Consider the following 20,361-nt stretch of genomic DNA (forward strand, 5'->3'; position numbering starts at 1 on the left):
CAGATTATGTAGCAAAATACTGATGGGTCCATGAAAACAGAACTGAGGAACAAATTACAATTGTGTGGGGGTTGTTCAGCTGATAAATAGCCTAAAAATTAAAAAATTCAGAAAGTTGTGATAAAATTCTCTATTATTATTAGAAAAAATGTAAAGAGGAATTATTTATACAACTGATTCCTTCAATAAACTGTGTTTTCCGGGTGCTTATATTTCCCAGTAACTTGTAACTGACAACTTCCAAGACTTTGTTTATATGTGGAGATATGCAAGTTCTCCAAAATTACAGACCTATTGTTCTAATTTACACTTTATTGGAAAAAGTACTAAAACATACGCTGGTTCATTATAACAATAAGAATAAATCAGGGGATTCTCAACAAGTTTTCAGAAGAGAGCGGAGCACCATGTCAGAAGCAGTGAAGTTTGTACATGTGGCTCTAAAAAATGGATGAAAATAAGCTACTTATAGGAATCGTTTTAGATGTTTCCAAAGCTTCTGGCGGAGTACACCATGATACACTTTTGTTGAAACATGCAAATGGTACTATCAGTGGAAAGCTCGACATTACTAGTTATATTTCATGAACAGGTGACAATGCACTAAAATCTTGTATGACAGTGGTCATATCATAGACAGAAAAATGTCCAGAATGATAATCATAAAATTTGGTGTGCCACAGGGCTTGATATTGGAACCATTTCTTATTGTAAAGTAATATATATATGACCTTCCAAGTCCTGAAGATAAACCACTCATCTCCAGGTATGCCAGTGACATAGCTGGTCTTAGCTGGGCAAGAGGTGCAGGTAATCTACATAACAAAGTTCATAAATTTATAGAGAAAACAGAAAATGCTTTTTAAAATGAAAATTTAAGGCTTAAATTCCCAGAACTCAAAGTAATGTGCTTTCAGCCAGGTAAATCAAATGAATAAAATGTGCTGAACAACACAAGGTCTCCTTACAAGTTTTTGGGCATGTAATAAATAAGAAACTGAACTGGAAACATCAAGTTGATTATGTGAGTAATAAGCTAACATCTAGTCTATGCGCTTTGAGGAGGCTAGCACCATATCCAAATTCAAAAACATGAAGGAAGGCATATTGTGAACTTATGAACTCTTTTCTGTCTTGCAGTCTAGTGATAAAGTGTATGCCTGAAAAATGAGAGAGTGTGGGATTGAATCCCATTCAAACCACAGAAATTTTGCAGTGTTCCTTTAACCTAACTTTCGCCTCTCAGTGATGTGAAGACTCACCAGAGATGACACACAGTTTAGATTCCACATTGAACAGTAGGTCCCCTTTCATGGTAGGACTACTGGAGTAGGTTAGAGACACCTAAGTCCCTGAAATGACATCCAATTTGAAGACTTGCACCAGACCATTGAACCACATGGAATTATTATTATATGTTCCAAAAAATTACAATAGTGATAGAGGACAGGAAAGTTACCAGCAGGCATTTAAAAATTAAAGGTTATAATGCAAGCAGAAAGGAAGATTTTCACTTAGACTGGAGAAGACTGAGACTAATGGAAAACAGTCAGTATATCAAAGGAGCTGTGTCATGACTCCTTACCAAGTGAGGTCAGAAGTTAGTGGGCAAAATTTTGCAAAGAGACTTCAAGAGATGGCTCATAGCTGTGTGTTCACATGGCCCAAAACTGAATAATGGTCTTTTGGGGGTGGATAAAATGTGATATTGTGCTACTAGTTTTTTTTTATTAACTTTAAGTGTGTATTTTAAATGTTGTGGTATTAATGTGTGCATGTAAGAATTATATGTAAAATGCTATAAGCTAAGCTCATTCATATCTTGTCACAGTTTGGGAGCAGTTAAAAAAGTAAGTAAATGTCTCTAAAAATTATGATACATACAATAATGAAAGGCTAAAAAAATGAACCAATACCATCAAGACTGACTATGCCATTTTGAAAGACGTTGTAGGATTTATCTTGTCACAAAGTAAGCAGATACTACACTGATTATGTAGACATGCTCTCTGAATACACACACTTATTTTAGTTTACTTTACACCATATGAAAACTTCTTACACCTCCACCCCCCCCACCCCCACCCCCTCTCCCTCCAAGTAGAATCATGGCACCAGCAAGAAAGTACAAAGAAAACAACCTAGAAAATGTCACACACCATTTGTCTGTTGTTTGTTCAGAACTGATCGGTTGATCCAGGGTCACTACACTAGCTGCCATCCCTGCTACCCAATCTCCCCCCCCCCCCCCCCCCAATACCCCTGACCTCTCACACACACTCTTTCTGAATCCTGGGGCACTGGGGATGTCAGGAAGATATGTTTGTAGTTAGTGATACTTGTGTGCCAGTGAGTCTTACACCATGGCCCTATTATTTGCACTGATGGAGACAGGCTGAAGTTAGAGCCTGATGGAGTAGGATGTCTAACCAGTGGCCTCTGATCCGTGGAGTCCTCCTCCATGTGGGCTGGCTTGAGTCCTTCAATGGACCCATTTCTTCCCTATCATTCCATGCTATCTTGATTGTGTTTGCTCCATGTTGAATGAATTTAAATAGTCTTGTGTAAGGAGGTCTTAATGATGGTTGTACTGAATAATTCCTCAGCCAAACATGTGGGGCCTTGTGTAGGTCTTTCTGGACAAAGATAGGTTCAGTATCATGAGATTCTGGTGCTGAAGGTTGAATTTGGGCCATGCTTCTTTGAAGAAGCTGTACAAATTCTGTTGTGGCTTCCTCAATTCCTCAGCAGGCAGAAGTCTTGATCTGGTAGAGATGATTTTAGCTGGAAGTCTCAGGTGCTCTCAGAACACCAGTTGAGTTGCAGTGTAGCCCAGCTCTTGTTTCACCACCGTCCATAACACCAGTAGCACAAGGGGTAACATCTCCATTCATTACTCTCCCTGGCCATAATGGCCACTTTCAAGGTCGTGTGGGATCTCTGTAGCATCTCATTCCTAGTGGGATGGGAGCTTGTGGTTTTAATATATGAGCAGCCACATAGTTGTTGGACCTTGTGGAACAGTAATGATTCGAACTGTCTTCTATAGTCCGTTGTTATTGTCTGAAGTACCCAGAATTTTGCTATATAGTCATTTAAAAAAGCTCTGACCACTGTTTCTACAGTCATATCAGTGATCTTGCCTCATGCCAGCATGTAAATTTGTCAACCACTGCTAATAAGTAACTACACTGTCCTGTAGATGGCGAGGGTCCCACCAGGTCAACATCAACATACATGAAGTGCACCATAAGTGTGGTTATGGTGTTGAGGGGTGCTGATAAGTACCTGTCAATCTTGCATTTTTGGCATCTGGCATAAGCTTCAACCAATTTTCAGCAGTCTTTTTTTATTCCCCAAACAAACCTACTTTTTTGTTAGCAGCTTGACTTCAGCTTATCACAAAAACTTGGCATCAGAAGTTTGTGAGTATAAAAGTATGCTGTAGGTTGTGCTATATGTCACACTACAATAAAGCTTGCAGTTTGGGCAAATGTATCTGTTACAGATGTGCCCACAGTTACGCTACTTTTGGTTTGTGCCTTCCGTAATAACTAAGCATTGGAACTATGGCCTCTGCTGCTACTCAAGCATAAAACATAGGTCATTGTCATTCTGTTGTTGTTCTGCAATGCTATACCCTGGAATGGCCCTCCCATTTACACAACAACATGAGAAAAACTCAGTATGACATTTCTACAGCTGCTGATGTAATTTATGTCCATAGTGAACTGAGAAATGTGGTCCACTTGTCCACATTGTCTTGGTGAGCCATGGGTAGAGACTTTATAAAGAAGGCAGTAAGTGGAGCATTTTCCATGTGGGCAGTGCTGTGTTTCCTTCCTCCAAGTTGTGGATATGTTGTATTGCAGATTGGATATGTTGTATTGCAAATAATATAGCATACTATTCCTTTCTACCACACTCAATTTTTGCTGTGTTGTTGTAATCATTTGCAAGAAAAATGCTAGGGGCTGCCAGGCCCCATGTACGAGTTGCTGCAAGCTATCACTACCTGGCTGATGTCCACATTTAATGCCATTGGTGTGTGAGGAGCACCGCCTGAGTTACGTAGTCCTTAATTGAGTTAAATGCCATTAGTTGCTCTTGACTCTACCTCACTTTCCTCCTCCTGATTACATATTTTCCTTTGGTATATTTTCCTGCAGATGCCTGTAGTTCTGCTGCTTTTGGTAGGTGCCTTCTCTAATAACTAATCATTGTGAGGCAGTGCCACAGATCTTTGTACATCTTCAGTATCAGCACTTCGTGAGTGTTTCCTACCCTCTCAAGCATTGGAACTATGGCCTCTGCTGATGCCTTAAAACTGACGAAGTTCACATTGCTTTTTCCCAAGATGCATTTGTGTTTATTGATGGCAAGCCGGTGCCTGCATATGAATTGGAAAATCTGTCTGAGATCATTTTTGTGCTGCTCTAGCAACTCTGAAAACACTACAATATTGTCCACATAACAACACATATAGTCAGTGCCTCTGAGAACCTGGTGAATAAAACTCTGCCATTTGTGCTGCATTTTTCAAACTATATGGCATGAACTGGTACTCAGCAGGCTGATTGGGGTAGTGATGGCTGTCTTTTTTTGTATATCCAGGTGTAACCAGTGTTTTTGAATAGGCCTTTACACAATCAATGAACTGAAGATTTGAGATTAAAAACCAACACATGGGGAATATGATATCTGTCTGCCACAGTTCTGGTGTTCAGAGCTCTGTAGTTGCTGCACTAACACCATGTGCTGTTCTGCTTGAACACCATGTATAGTGGTGATCCCCACTGACTCTCCAAAGGTGCCATTGCACCCCCTTGGATCAGCTTATTAATGTATTCTTTTGCAGCCACAAATTTTTTGGGTGTTATACAGCACAGCTTGGCCACCACCAGTGGTCCAGGCAATATCAGAATTAAATGCATAGACTGCCCAGGCACCTTGCCTTGTCTACTGTCTTAATCTGTAGAAATTTTTCTATGATGCTATCCAAGTTCTGGTCACACTGTGTTGATTCTACTGTTGCTAATGAAAGTAGTTTCTTGTTTTGGAGATCTGCTGCTAATAGAAACTGGTGAAGGTAATCCACCCCTATTATAGGTTCAGTAATGTTCACAACTATGAAGGTCCACTGGAACTTCCTGTCCAAACTGAGGGCCAAATTGAACTGCTTCCTACTAATTATTTGAATGAAAGGTTTATCAGTGGCGTCTTGTTGACAAACTGCCTGTTGGTTTCTGTCTCAGGTTCTTTGGCAAACATTTGTTTAATGATGGACAGTCCACCACCAACAATGGAGGGTGAAGCTTTGACAATGCCAGTCACTTGTACATCATCAAACAACTGTTGGCCAAAGAATTCGAGACAGAAACCAAACATTGACAAACGTCAACAAGTAGCCATGAAAGCCTTAAAAATGGTGTCTTGTGTTTATTAGTGTTTTAACTCCATCTGTGGCTATTGTATCAGAATCTGGAATGGTAGTGGTCTGTGCCTTCTGAATATTAACATTATTCTGCCCTGAGGAGAAGTTTGTCACACTTGTCACCACTTTGTGTGAAATGGATTTGAGCTGACCAGCTGCGGTCAAAACCAGAGCCACTAATGTCCCATTCATTCATTGTTTTGCGTGTTGTACCACTGGGTCTGTCAAACAGTAGCATTGCGAGGAATTTGTTGTGACTAGTTGTTTGCAGACATCTTCTTGCGTGGTGCAAGTGGTTGCACTCCACAGGAGTTAACGGAAGCATATGTCTGAAGAATTCCCAATGTGATAGCCACAGGAGGAGGATAGTGGGTACAGAAACTATTTAAAAGAGAGTGACACCACTGATGCCCTTTAGTGGCTGTCAGAGGCATTCGGGTGACTGCAGGATGCTACACATTTTTGAGCTTTGGTTCTGAATCATTGGCAACACCAGCACCAGCTGAATTTCTCAAAACATCTCTCATCATCCTGATCATGAGGAAAGGATGCATTATGCCACTGTCTCATGTCATCAGTGTGTTGCATGTTTTTAAGTGCCAAAATTAAAGCACTCAGCTCTTTCATGCTCATAGACAGTTGATCTGGGCTATCAGGTGGCTCCACCCCTAGTATGTGTGGTTTGGTGCCTTCCGCCCTGTTGTATTTTGCTTCCACGCTGTGGACTTTGTACTGGAAACAACTTACAAAGGCTTCTACATTATCTGCTACCATGTTAAGTGGCAACTCCATGTCTACTGCCAAAACAATCCGAATGTTTGTAGGTTGTAGGGAGCTGTGTGAACCACAACATTTGTAAGGAATTTTCTGATAACAAATGCACTCTCACCAGTGACCTAAACCCTTGCAATAGTTGCTTGGGTGCTCTGTTTGCCAATTGCTTGTCTGTAAGTAATCTCTGAAGCCATATTGCAGGCATTGACTTGAAATGCTTTGCTTGATAAGGCATTTTTTTAAAGGAATATAACTATGAGTTCACAATGCTTCCTCTGCTCAGACTATCTGAATTTAATTCAAGTGAGCAATGACACAGTGAAATTGTTCCATATCATTCCTGATGCCATGCTCATTGAAAATGTTTTCTACCTGAGTGAACCATAACTCTGGTCTCCTTGGCCAGAATGGAGGCTGTTTAACATAGCTGGAGATCCTACCTTGTGCTGACATCATAGGTAGCATGGGATGATGATTGGTTTGTGTACTTGTATCGGAATGCTGTACCATATGTGTTTCTTGATGTGTATTCTCCTGCCTGACATTTCTGCCACCTTTGTGGTTATTAATTTCCTGTGCTCCTTTGCATGGTCATCACTGTAGGATTTTTGTGGACACAAAGTAAACAGACACTACAATGATTATGTAGACATGTTGTCTGAATATACATAATTATTTTACTTTACACAACATGAAAACTTCTAACAACAAGCAAAAGCATGTGATCAGTGAGAAAGTGCAAAGAGCACAATATAGGGAAGTTTTGCACACAATCTGTCTTTTGTTTGTTCACAAGTGAATTGTCAATCCTGAGGTCACTACAATATTAAGGATTCCATAGCTCCAGGTATTAGCTTTACATACAGGGCAATACAACAGTAAAATAAATATCAAAGTGTGCAGTCCACGTCACTTCAGACAAAGAGCAGTTGCAAGCAATAACTTTAGACCAACTTAAATGTGTATTCAATGAAATAAAAATCTGACATCAGTGTATATACCTCTGTATAGTTCATGTCTTTTCTTAGTTTAAAGGGTTTGAGTTGCTGGGAGAAACCATCCTATCACTCAAGTAATACAACATGAGTGGTATTTCTCCAGTTGATATTAGTGGTATGTTAATCATATCATTGGTTGATTTTTCTGATAATGGGTATCTTACTTTCTCTCCTATAGGGAGCCTCTTTGCATTAAAAATATATTCAACTCACCCTGTTGCCCTGTAGAATGCCTTCTCTGCTGCTCAACACATTCCCTGTGTGATAAATATCAGTTTATCATTAAGTGCTTATATGTTTTTCTTTTGAAACTGTGGGAAGGAAAATACCATTATTAACAAGAAAAACAAGGAAAAGTAAATCAACTTTCAAAATATGGGAAAGAAGGGCTTTCAGAAATCATAATTCATATGTTACATAGGTAAAGAACAGTCTCTGATTTCCTCAGTTATAACATTGAATATTTGCATATATTTTCCACCAGTATGTGTGTATTTTACTGAAATTAAATCTTTCTCTGTTCATTAGGAAAGAATATAAAACAGAATACAAGAAAAAGTTTCAGCCATTTTCTCATTATGATTATGTAGAAGGAAAATTCTTCAAAAAGAAACATGCAGATCCTTCTTCACAACAGCTTTTACTACCTGATATGCCCCATAGTGACTCATGGTATTGTGAAGTTCTTGAACTACGAAAAAAGGCTGGAGAGTACAAGGTAAATAACATTTCTCTGAGACAGTTTACATTATGTGCATGCCTAGTGTTAATTTTCTTCATAAAGTTTTGCTCTCAGTGAAACATGGTATTTTGTTTTTATAAGTAACTTTTGCTCTACCTGTGTACATAATAAGAATAAGATATTGTTGAAATAAAACTGGTGCAATGAGTGTTGAAATAAAACTGCTGCTCTTCTGCAAATTAGACTGTTTTTATTTCTTTTTCCCTATATATTCTGCTTAGGTGTATTCTGTTATTTGAAATGCTTCTTTATGGAATTGTTAGATTTTTTTTATTACAGACTAGTTTATTGTGAAAACAACAGCATATACTGTCTTCAGATAATATGAAATGCTTCCATCTCCTCAAAGCATGAAATCATACTTGTAAGAAACTACTACTAGTGACTGAGCCTTTGCAACATCCTCAGTATATCTTTCAGTATTCACTCATTAAAGAGACTTTTTTTAGAAAAATAATGAGTCATTTCACGGCCTCTTGTTACGTCAAATAATAAGCAAAAATTGAAACTAAATTACCAAAAACACAAGACTGACCAAGAACACAGAAGACCAGTTTTATACAACAGATAGTATATTATAGATATGCAGTCAGCATATACCAACAGCAACCTGTGCAGTTGCCTGTAGGATGTCAAATGCAATTTGCTCACAAGATCAAACATTTGTCAAATGCCACTAGAGGAAAGGGACACATGAAAACACCACAGGGGCAGACGTATTTCCATATCTGTGTGTCTGCTGATTCATTTGTGCTGCCCACATTGGCCCCTGTGGAAAATTGTACTACAGAAAGACATAAATAAAATAAATCCCTTGATCGTCAACCTGTCTGTAAGTAGATGTCAAGGACTGCATTAAATTGTTACTCACATGAATGACTTTATTAGTGGCACTAAGTGAAAGATATATGCATGTAATAAGAAACACAATAGACATTTGAGATTTTGTTGGAAGTGACCTTGCTGATGTAACGTATATCAATATTAATGCCAGCAAACATTCAAAACTGTGTTCTAGATGCTTTGCCATTAGGAATCAATTATTATAGAAGTGGGTCATGATTTGAATGTTTTATTTACAGTAACAATTTTTTTCCTATGGGGAGAGAGATGACAGCTGCCTCCCCAATTCTCCCCCCACCCCTCCACCCCCCACCCCCAAAAACGAGTATGCCCATGATTTTATTATAGTAACTGCAGCCAGTTGCTGTGTTCGTGGGTCTTTTACACACTTGACAGTCCAGTCCAGCTGTAATGTCTATTTATTTTTAAAATGCTGCTATCAATAGTCATTTCCCTTTTCTACCAGCTTTCTCACCCTACTTCTTGTCAGTATCAGTCACTAGAACATTGTAACAATGTGCATGTGTTGTAAGTTTCTAAAAACTGTAACTGTTGGCTTCATTTTCATTGGTGATTCCAGTGTTGGCTGTTGGAGATGCCCACACTTACAACTCTCTGTCTCTCTCTCTGTCTGTCTGTCTCTCTCTCTCTCTCTCTCTCTCTCTCTCTCTCTCTCTCTCTCACACACACACACACACACACACACACACACACACACACACACAGAATGTATGAGACAGATATATATTTAACAATGTGTAGCATATTCTTTTGCCATGATACAGGAGCATGCATCATAGTTTGGTTTCCACGAGACACAAAGTATCGGGGAGGAATCCTGATCCATGACCACTCAACTCTCTCCCTCATCTCATGGGAATTAAGTTGAGCTGGGTCCAAGGTACATGCACATCTTGCTCAGTGATGTTCATTGAAATCAGATAATGTAGGCCACCATCCACGCTCAAGTCCATGGAGTGTTCCTCAATCTATGCTCACTTAAGAGATAGAGAAGATCCAATGGAGAGCAGCGCGCTTCATTACAGGATCCTTCAGTAATCACGAAAGCGTTACGGAGATGATAGATAAACTCCAGTGGAAGACTCTGCAGGAGAGACGCTCAGTAGCTTGGTATGGGCTTTTGTTAAAGTTTCGAGAACATACCTTCACCGACGAGTCCAGCAGTATATTGCTCCCTCCTACGTATATCTCGCGAAGAGACCATGAGGATAAAATCAGAGAGATTAGAGCCCACACAGAAGCATACAGACAATCCTTCTTTCCACGAACAATATGAGATTGGAATAGAAGGGAGAACCGATAGAGGTACTCAGGGTACCCTCCGCCACACACCGTCAAGTGGCTTGCGGAGTATATAAAAAAAAAAAGTTACGAGTGTTGCATCACCTTGCTGAAGGCACGAGGTTTCTGTGGAATACTGTAGGCAAACAGGTGGATGGCCGGCCGCTGTGGGTGAGTGGCTCTAGGCTCTTCAGTCTGGAGCCGCGCTGCTGCTAAAGTCGCAGGTTCGAATCCTGCCTTGGGCATGGATGTGTGTGATGTCCTTGGGTTAGTTGGGTTTAAGTAGTTCTAAGTCTTTGGGACTGATGACCTCATATGTTAAGTGCCATAGTGCATAGACCTATTTGAACCAAACAGGTGGATGCACATAATTGGATTGTTGGGTCTTTTACCATGTGTGGATAATGGAAGAATGCAGATATCTGTGGGGAACCATTCATTCAACAAAAACAATCTTCACATGAAAGTACATCCCCAAAGTGTGCCCTGTTGGTAATTGGGTTCCATCACGTCTGTGATGTGAGTTATGATTTAGAGATAACTTGTCATCAGTACATGCTATTGTATACTATGACTCATCAGGCCAGATTAACTTTTTTCTAGGCTTTTGACATCCTATAGTGCTAGTCCCATGCTTGTGATAATCTCTACGACCTATGGTGTGTGATGAGTGGAGATACACATTCAAGGCATGACTTCTGTAATCCACAGCAAGGGGGTGGCTCTGAAAGGCATGGATGCTCACTGGTTTCTGTAGTGCAGCATTCGGTGATGAGACACTTTCTGCACTATGGCCCATCTTTAAATTACAATGATCTGAAATTGTCATCAGCAACTCCAATCATCAGTGTGATTCATCCAACCAGACATTATGTTTCCATTGATCCATGGTCCAGTCTTAACCATCCCATGCCCACTGTGCTTGTAACTCACAATGTCATTGGTTCAACGTAGGAACAAGTAGCAGTATTCAACCATGGAACTACATGTTCAGCAATGTGCTGAAATATATGCTTTGAAAAGCATATGCTTGCACCGCTATTGTACTCCCTCATCAGACTGCCACAGATTGTCACCCATTCTGCTTCACAGAGTAGGCAAACCTCTGACCTCCACATTCTGTGACGAGGTGTGGACATCCAATACCTTGTTACGTGTTTGTGGCTTCACTGTGTGCAGCTACTTTTCAGAGAAACTTATAATAGTAGCATGTGAGAACTGACCAGCTTAACCATATACAAGATATTCATTTGCGGGCTGTAAAAATGTCCCCTTTGTCAGAGTCACTTATGATAGTGAATTTCCTCATTCATGGCCCGTAGCATCACTGGATTGATTCTCCATCCATCTCTGTTTCACTTATATGCTTTATTTACCATGTCCACTGTTTTACTGCCACCAAGCAGCATTAAGTCTTGCAGTGTGCAGTTATCGTAATGTGCTGGTTCATCACTGTTTGTCTTTGTTTTAATGTCTCCAACTGGATTTCATTAAGTAAATGTATGACAATCTTGTTCTGACTACATTTTCTAAGAATTCTTCTGATGAATTTTAGCCTTAAATGTGATTCTCTATTAGTTAATTGTCTAAAAGTGGTACTGCATGAACAGTGACTGATTGTTGTGACAGATTTATTGCATACTGTGTAGGATAAAGATACAGAAATTTTCTGTCTCTTTGGGAACATAACTTTTGCTCACTTGTATTGGAAGTCAGCTACAAATGTGTTCACCAACCACTGGTAGTATGTAAATCTATGTGCAGCCTACTGCATTTTACTGCAATTTTCTACATATATGCCTTTAAATGATAATAATCCTACCACAGTTTATTTTCGTGCATGTAATATCATTTGTACTTCTGATGATGTCTCATTATTGAGACGAGAATATTCAAGACTACTGAAATGGAATGAATTTCTAACATCTTTCACCTACAGCCATTAATGGAGTTTCTCCTGATAATTTCAGGTGTCTCATGAGTCATTTAGGTATTCTGTTACAGCATTTAAATGCAGTAAAAGTGAAGGCTACTACAATTCTCATAAATTTTAATATGAAGTTTTAACTGACTTCTGCTATAAAGTAGATCTTATCCCCTGCTGTGCTCCTTTTATCTAATTTCCACAGTGATCTTACTTGTTCAAGTCACTGTCAATTCTAGTACATTAATCAACAACAACTTTGTAGTTACAATTAGCATCAACAACATAATTGGCAAACAAGTTAGAATTGGCATATCAGTGATAAAACGTTTTCCATAAATCCCATCATGGAGAGCCTTCAGCTATGTGGAAGGAGTTAAGTTATACAGTAATAGGAAGAAGCAAGCTACTTCTGTAAACTACACAAAAAACACTAACAGCTACTTCGAAAAAAAGCCTCTGCTCCTCTTCGTGAATTATATAGTTTCTAACAATACATAAATGTCGATCGTAACTGCAACAGCATCTTGGAGCCATACACAAGCCTGCTGGAGAAACAAGTTAAACTTTAAAACACAGCTCTCTCAAACTTGATGGGAGCCTATTTAGTTAGAACTTGATGTCAACTTAAAATTCAGCACTTACAGTAATGAAATTGCTACAGATTTCCTAAAATAACCTATTGAGCAACTTCCAAAGAACTTGTTGAGAAGCTGTGGTTACTATACACATCATACTTTAAAAGAAAATTAGTGTTATACGAGGGCAGTTCAATAAGTAATGCAACACATTTTTTTTCTCGGCCAATTTTGGTTGAAAAAACCGGAAATTTCTAGTGGAATATTTTCAAACATTCCCGCTTCGTCTCGTATAGTGTCATTGACTTCCGACAGGTGGCAGCGCTGTACGGAGCTGTTAAAATGGCGTCTGTAACGGATGTGCGTTGCAAACAATGGGCAGTGATCGAGTTTCTTTTGGCGGAAAACCAGGGCATCTCAGATATTCATAGGCGCTTGCAGAATGTCTACAGTGATCTGGCAGTGGGCAAAAGCACGGTGAGTCGTTGGGCAAAGCGTGTGTCATCATCGCCGCAAGGTCAAGCAAGACTGTCTGATCTCCCACGTGCGGGCCGGCCGTGCACAGCTGTGACTCCTGCAATGGCGGAGCGTGCGAACACACTCGTTCGAGATGATCGACGGATCACCATCAAACAACTCAGTGCTCAACTTGGCATCTCTGTTGGTAGTGCTGTCACAATTGTTCACCAGTTGGGATATTCAAAGGTTTGTTCCCGCTGGGTCCCTCGTTGTCTAACCGAACACCATAAAGAGCAAAGGAGAACCATCTGTGCGGAATTGCTTGCTCATCATGTGGCTGAGGGTGACAATTTCTTGTCAAAGATTGTTACAGGCGATGAAACATGGGTTCATCACTTCGAACCTGAAACAAAACGGCAATCAATGGAGTGGCGCCACACCCACTCCCCTACCAAGAAAAAGTTTAAAGCCATACCCTCAGCCGGTAAAGTCATGGTTACTGTCTTCTGTGACGCTGAAGGGGTTATTCTGTTTGATGTCCTTCCCCATGGTCAAACGATCAACTCTGAAGTGTATTGTGCTACTCTTCAGAAATTGAAGAAACGACTTCAGCGTGTTCGTAGGCACAAAAATCAGAACGAACTTCTCCTTCTTCATGACAACGCAAGACCTCACACAAGTCTTCGCACCCGAGAGGAGCTCACAAAACTTCAGTGGACTGTTCTTCCTCATGCACCCTACAGCCCCGATCTCGCACCGTCGGATTTCCATATGTTTGGCCCAATGAAGGACGCAATCCGTGGGATGCACTACGCGGATGATGAAGAAGTTATTGATGCAGTACGACGTTGGCTCCGACATCGACCAGTGGAATGGTACCGTGCAAGCATACAGGCCCTCATTTCAAGGTGGCGTAAGGCCGTAGCATTGAATGGAGATTACGTTGAAAAATAGTGTTGTGTAGCTAAAAGATTGGGGAATAACCTGGTGTATTTCAATGCTGAATAAAACAACCCCTGTTTCAGAGAAAAAAAAAGTGTTGCATTACTTATTGAACTGCCCTCGTAAATTCAATTGAGAATTTCTAATGTGCCTGAAAAGCCAGCTACAAAAATTTTTGAGAAATTCAAAACAAAGTAAATGAGAAAACAACACACACACACACACACACACAAAATAAAAAAGTAAAAAAAAGCAACACTGTGGGGACAAAAGTCATGGGATAGTGATATGCACATATACAGATGGCAGCAGTATTGCATACACAAGTATAAAACAGCAATGCATTGACAGAGCTGTCATTTGTACTCAGGTGACTCATGCAAAAAGCTTAAAGTTGAATAGAGGAGAATTCAGAGCAAAAATAAAAATATATACCATAAGTTCATAGCAGATTTATTCAATGGTTGTGTTGTGATGGATACACCATTTTCCTTCAGATCGCTGAAGTTAAGCTCCATATGATGTGGTCAGTACTTGGATGTGTGACCATCTGGGTCTGCTACACACTGTTGACAATTTTTCCTTTGCCTTTAAGGCTGAGTCAAGAAGGGTGGTGGTGCAACATCCCAGAACAACAGTCTTTGCGCCAATGTCCTGGATTAAGTTCCAAATGTCTTTGCAGTGCATCATGATTTGAGAGAGTGCTACACTCTTGATGGTAATCCATCCACCAGATGGGGACATTAAGCTCAGTGGCCTGCTTGGTGCTCTTTGAAAGGCGTAGGCCCCAACACGAGCATGACACTACACTACACCAATACACTTGCACCCATTACAGTCACCTGTACCTAACAAATACACTTCCACACACAGCTCTCATACTGCATAAACGGAAGGTGGCTGCAGTTGCAAAGGACAGGGAAAACATTTCCTTAGGTCCAGAATGAGATTTTCACTCTGCAGCGGAATGTGCGCTGATATGAAACTTCCTGGCAGATTAAAACTGTGTGCCCGATCGAGACTCGAACTTGGGACCTTTGCCTTTCGCGGGCAAGCGCTCTACCATCTGAGCTACCGAAGCACGACTCAAGCCCGGTACTCACAGCTTTACTTCTGCCAGTCTCTCGTCTCCTACCTTCCAAACTTTACAGAAGCTCTCCTGCGAACCTTGCAGAACTAGCACTACTGAAAGAAAGGATATAGCGGAGACATGGCTTAGCCACAGCCTGGGAGATGTTTCCAGAATGAGATTTTCACTCTGCAGCGGAGTGTGCGCTGATATGAAACTTCCTGGCAGATTAAAACTGTGTGCCCAATCGAGACTGGCCAGGAAGTTTCATATCAGCGCACACTCCGCTGCAGAGTGAAAATCTCATTCTGGAAACATCCCCCAGGCTGTGGCTAAGCCATGTCTCCGCTATATCCTTTCTTTCAGTAGTGCTAGTTCTGCAAGGTTCGCAGGAGAGCTTCTGTAAAGTTTGGAAGGTAGGAGACGAGATACTGGCAGAAGTAAAGCTGTGAGTACCGGGCGTGAGTCGTGCTTCGGTAGCTCAGATGGTAGAGCGCTTGCCCGCGAAAGGCAAAGGTCCCGAGTTCGAGTCTCGATCGGGCACACAGTTTTAATCTGCCAGGAAGTTTCATATCAGCGCACACTCCACTGCAGAGTGAAAATCTCATTCTGGAAACATCCCCCAGGCTGTGGCTAAGCCATGTCTCCGCTATATGCTTTCTTTCAGTAGTGCTAGTTCTGCAAGGTTCGCAGGAGAGCTTCTGTAAAGTTTGGAAGGTAGGAGACGAGATACTGGCAGAAGTAAAGCTGTGAGTACTGGGCGTGAGTCGTGCTTCGGTAGCTCAGATGGTAGAGCGCTTGCCCGCAAAAGGCAAAGGTCCCGAGTTCGAGTCTCGATCGGGCACACAGTTTTAATCTGCCAGGAAGTTTCATTTCCTTAGGTGGCTGAACCAGCCCTTCAGGGTCTCCCAGCCATTCATGCAGTATGACTTTACTTATAGCTGATTTAGTTAATTCTACAGATTTAACTGTTATTTTACAAGTTTTTAGCTAATATATTTCATTCTACAGACATAATTTGTTTTTCTTATTATGAATTAATTATATTTATACAGTTTGTAATTGTGGCTTGTCTGATACCCATGTGTAACATCAGATAACAGAATTTTTGGAATGTTCTCCTAAGTAGCTGCATGGTGAGAAAAGTGGATTGCTAAGCAAAGGGGGCTGGGTTTATTCCCTGGCCAGGTTGGAGATTTTCTCTGCTTGGGTGTCATATAGTCCTTACATTTGTATTGCTATAACTGACATCATATTGTTGAGATTGCTGAATGGGCATAGCTTGAAAGTCAATAAATAGAAAAAAAGAAGACATTCTGGGATCAGTAAAAATCAAACAAAATCAAATGATCAAGGCCTATAATGCATGCTGATGACCCTTGTGGTCTATTATGAACTTAAAGCAGTTGACTACCATCCTGCGACACCTAGTCTGTGCTCCTGTTGCTGCCACTATATGTAGTGATACTATTGACACTGACTTTCTAAAGACACTCAAAGACTGTCTGGTGGAAAATAAACTGTACTGTGTTAAAGGGTATCTGTTAACTTAAATTTGGGTATATTATTTTTTATAATCATCAAAATGATTGCTCCTTAGAAAGTAATTTATAATTAATGTTTTTGTTTTTTATGTTTCCCATATTTCATGCATATTTACTCAAAAAAATGTTCAAATGTGTGTGAAATCCTATGGGACTTAACTGCTAAGGTCATCAGTCCCTAAGCTTACACACTACTTAACCTAAATTACCCTAAAGACAAACACACACACCCATGCCCGAGGGAGGACTTGAACCTCCGCCAGGACCATCCGCACAGTCAATGACTGCAGTTCCTTAGACTGCTTGGCTAATCCCATGCAGTGCACATTTACTATACATGTGTTATCCTGCAGGATCAAATAAAATTCAGTTCAGTTAAATTCACTAAAGAGAGGGAACATTGGGCAATAGATAGGTGTACAAAAAGGACCACAAAATGAACAGTCATTTTTACTTCTAATTGACCTCTACATAAAAAAGTGATAGTGGTGGCCTTTGTTAATTAATTAAATTGGATTTTAAAAATCATGATGTGTGTTTCTGAATAGAGCTATTACAAATAAAATTGGTGATGGCCCCAATGGTTCACAGGTGCGAGTGTGAAATTGCCTGAACTCTACAGTTCATTCAGCCAGGCTGCTGGTAAAATTTTCCATTGGCCAGTTGATCCTAGGATGAAATGTGTGACGTGCCCAATTATTTAAAGTGGCTTATTTTATATTTAATATGATGTAACAGATGAACAATTGTGCCAGAGTCGGATTTGAACCCAGATCTCGTGCTTACGTGATGCTTTATTTATTTATTTATTTATTATTGTGACTGCTCACAAGAAACAGGATATTTGCATTTGAATCCTGGTCTAGCAAAAATTTTCATTTGACATGATATATTCATATATTGCAAGTTAAGTATTTCTGAATGAATTTCACCAGTACCATTTCATGTCATCACATTCTCTGATTTCATCCTCTTTGTTTCCATTTATTTCATCACCGTGAATTTAATTTGGTTAGTATGTCACATTTATAGACAACCACACAAATTATCTGTGTACAAACCTTATAGTTTACACAGGATGAAAGGCAATTTAAATGTGATTTTCTTGAAGAAAAATAGATATGGAATTAATGGCTATTCTAACAGCAGCAGCCAGTAATAATACTGCTTACAATTACCAGTAATTTCAATCTGTTAGGAGAGCAGGAAAAATTATTTAATTACTTGTCTGATACCCATGTGTAACATCAGATAACAGAATTTTTGGAATGTTCTCCTAAGTAGCTGCATAGTGAGAAAAGTGGATTGCTAAGCAAAGGGGGCTGGGTTTATTCCCTGGCCAGGTTGGAGATTTTCTCTGCTTGGGTGTCATATAGTCCTTACATTGCATTGCTATAACTGACATCATATTGTTGAGATTGCTGAATGGGCATAGCTTGAAAGTCAATAAATAGAAAAAAAGAAGACATTCTGGGATCAGTAAAAATCAAATAATGTGTGCTCAATTGTAAGCAGAAAACATACTTTCAAATGTTTCTTTGTGCCACTCCATTCAATGACACTCCATCAGCCTTTTTACAGATAACTTTTTGAAATCCCTGTATCAAGAATGAGTCCTCAGGGAATAGAAGAAAGTACAACTCACAGCTGTTAGCAAGCCACACAATGTATCTATTTTTCATCTGAAAATAACCAACCTTCTTTGAGTTGAATGGATTTTACTATTACTGCATTCATCATCCTTGGTATCGTGCACACATAGGCCAACGTAATTAGATAGGTTCTACATTCTTGTATTTAAAACACTGACTCAGCAACTTACTGTGTCTACTTAAGAAACTGGATCCTTGTTGGGTATCTATGCAGGTATTGATGCAAAATACAATTTGGAGGCTGACGGATGAATGTGTGATGCTGCAACCAAATTTCACTGTGCAGCTGGCAAGGATGGTAAACTGGGGACATGTCAATACCAGGGCATAAAGTCTTTGTGAATATCTTTTTGTGTACTCAGTTGGATAGTAACTATGTCTCACAGACAGGTGCGTGAACAATACTTGGTATCGTGCACACATAGGCCAACGTAATTAGATAGGTTCTACATTCTTGTATTTAAAACACTGACTCAGCAACTTACTATTTCTACTTAAGAAACTGGATCCTTGTTGGGAGTAGGAGTGATACCATTATTTGACAGTGTTTGTAGGAGTGGGTGAACAATCACGGAACAGCATGAAAAAAGAAGCAGTTGACCTAGAAAGATGCAGAACTTGAGAGCTTAGCAATCATCAGAGTGGCAGTCAGAGCCCTGGATTCATCATTATCATTAATCTAACATGCAACTAGTGCTTCATTGACCATAAGGACCATTAATAGGTGTCTCACAGAAATGAGGCTGACCTCACGGTGCCCCTTGTGCTGACTACTGTTGACCTCTGTACACCAACTAGCCCATTTACATTGGTGTCATGCACATTTGGCCTGGAGTCTCATTGACTGGAGTATAATTGTATTTAGTGATTAACCCCACTTTGAACTGAGCTCCGATGAGCAGTGGAGATTTCTCTGGAGATGTCCAAATTAGTAGTGGTATACCAACTTGACTGCTGCCTGCTGTATGACCTGACAGCCAGGAGTGATGGCTTGTGATGCAATTTCATTTCATAGTAGGACCCTTTTGGTTGTCATCCGTGGCACCCTTGCAGCACAGTGGTACATTGGCAATGTTCTATACCCCATGTTGTTGCCATTCATGGCAAAGCATCCTGGGCTTACATTTCTGCAAAATAATGCCCACCTGCCCACGGTGAGAGTTTCTGCTGCTTGTCTTCATGCTTGCCAAACCCTACTTTGGCAAGCTCTTCCTAATTGCAAACAATTGTATTATTATGGGCATGGCCCTCCAACCAGCTCAGGATTTTGATGATCTGACTCATCAGTTAGACAGAAATTGGCACAAAATCTCTCAGGAGGACATCAAACGATTCTATTAATCAATGTCAAGCTGAATAACTGCTTGCATAAGGGCCACAGGTGGACCAACACATTATTGAGTTGTTGAATTTGTGTAGCTCTTTCTCTTGAATAAATCATCAAATTTTTCTGAAACTGTAATAATTTGTTTGAGTGTACATGTACATAACATCTACCAATTTCTATCCCATTTGGATAATTCCTTCATGGTGCATTGAACCCCCCCCCCCCCCCCCCCCACACACACACACATAGAGTGTATTATGATTCACTGTAAAACTAACAACCAATATAAGGAAAGAGAAATGAAGATTATTGTTTAAAATTCTGTTCACAGTGAGGTCATTAAAGGTAGATTCTGATATGAAATGAGTAGAAACATGAAATTATGTTTAACAGAAAATGTAAAATGTTGCAAGCTTTGAGCCAGCATCACTATTTTAAGTATAACTGCTCTCATCTTGAAGATGCCACAAGTACTTGTGACACTTAATGCATTAACTTATAAACTGAAATGTAGTTTAAAGGAATGCCAAGGTCATTTGGAAATGATGAGATTAACAAAATGTAATTATCTCTGAAAATTGCACAGCTGTATGGAATCATTATTGAGAAAATTTAACTATCAAAATTTAGAATGTACACACAAGGGGAAAATACAATTTTTTGCAGAGTTTCTCAGTTCTGAAAATGTTGAATGATCAAAATTGTAATTTCTTGGAAGAAAGTGATGTGTAGCTTTTGGGCATGGAATACATCTTTTGAACTTGAACTTTAGT

The 20,361-nt window shown here is 39.9% G+C and overlaps 1 protein-coding gene across 1 annotated transcript in view; it reads left to right on the plus strand.

Annotated features, from left to right (window-relative positions):
• The window catches only part of LOC126249251 (titin-like), a 640,870-nt gene that overhangs the window by 394,460 nt on the left and 226,049 nt on the right, over nt 1-20,361 (plus strand). Inside the window, exon 7 of the mRNA XM_049950908.1 lies at nt 7,735-7,924. Coding sequence (XP_049806865.1) covers nt 7,735-7,924 — 190 coding nt within the window. The remainder of the gene's footprint in view (nt 1-7,734; nt 7,925-20,361) is intronic.

The sequence above is a fragment of the Schistocerca nitens genome, chromosome 3 (genome assembly GCF_023898315.1).
Source record: "Schistocerca nitens isolate TAMUIC-IGC-003100 chromosome 3, iqSchNite1.1, whole genome shotgun sequence".
Taxonomy (NCBI): Eukaryota; Metazoa; Arthropoda; class Insecta; order Orthoptera; family Acrididae; genus Schistocerca; species Schistocerca nitens.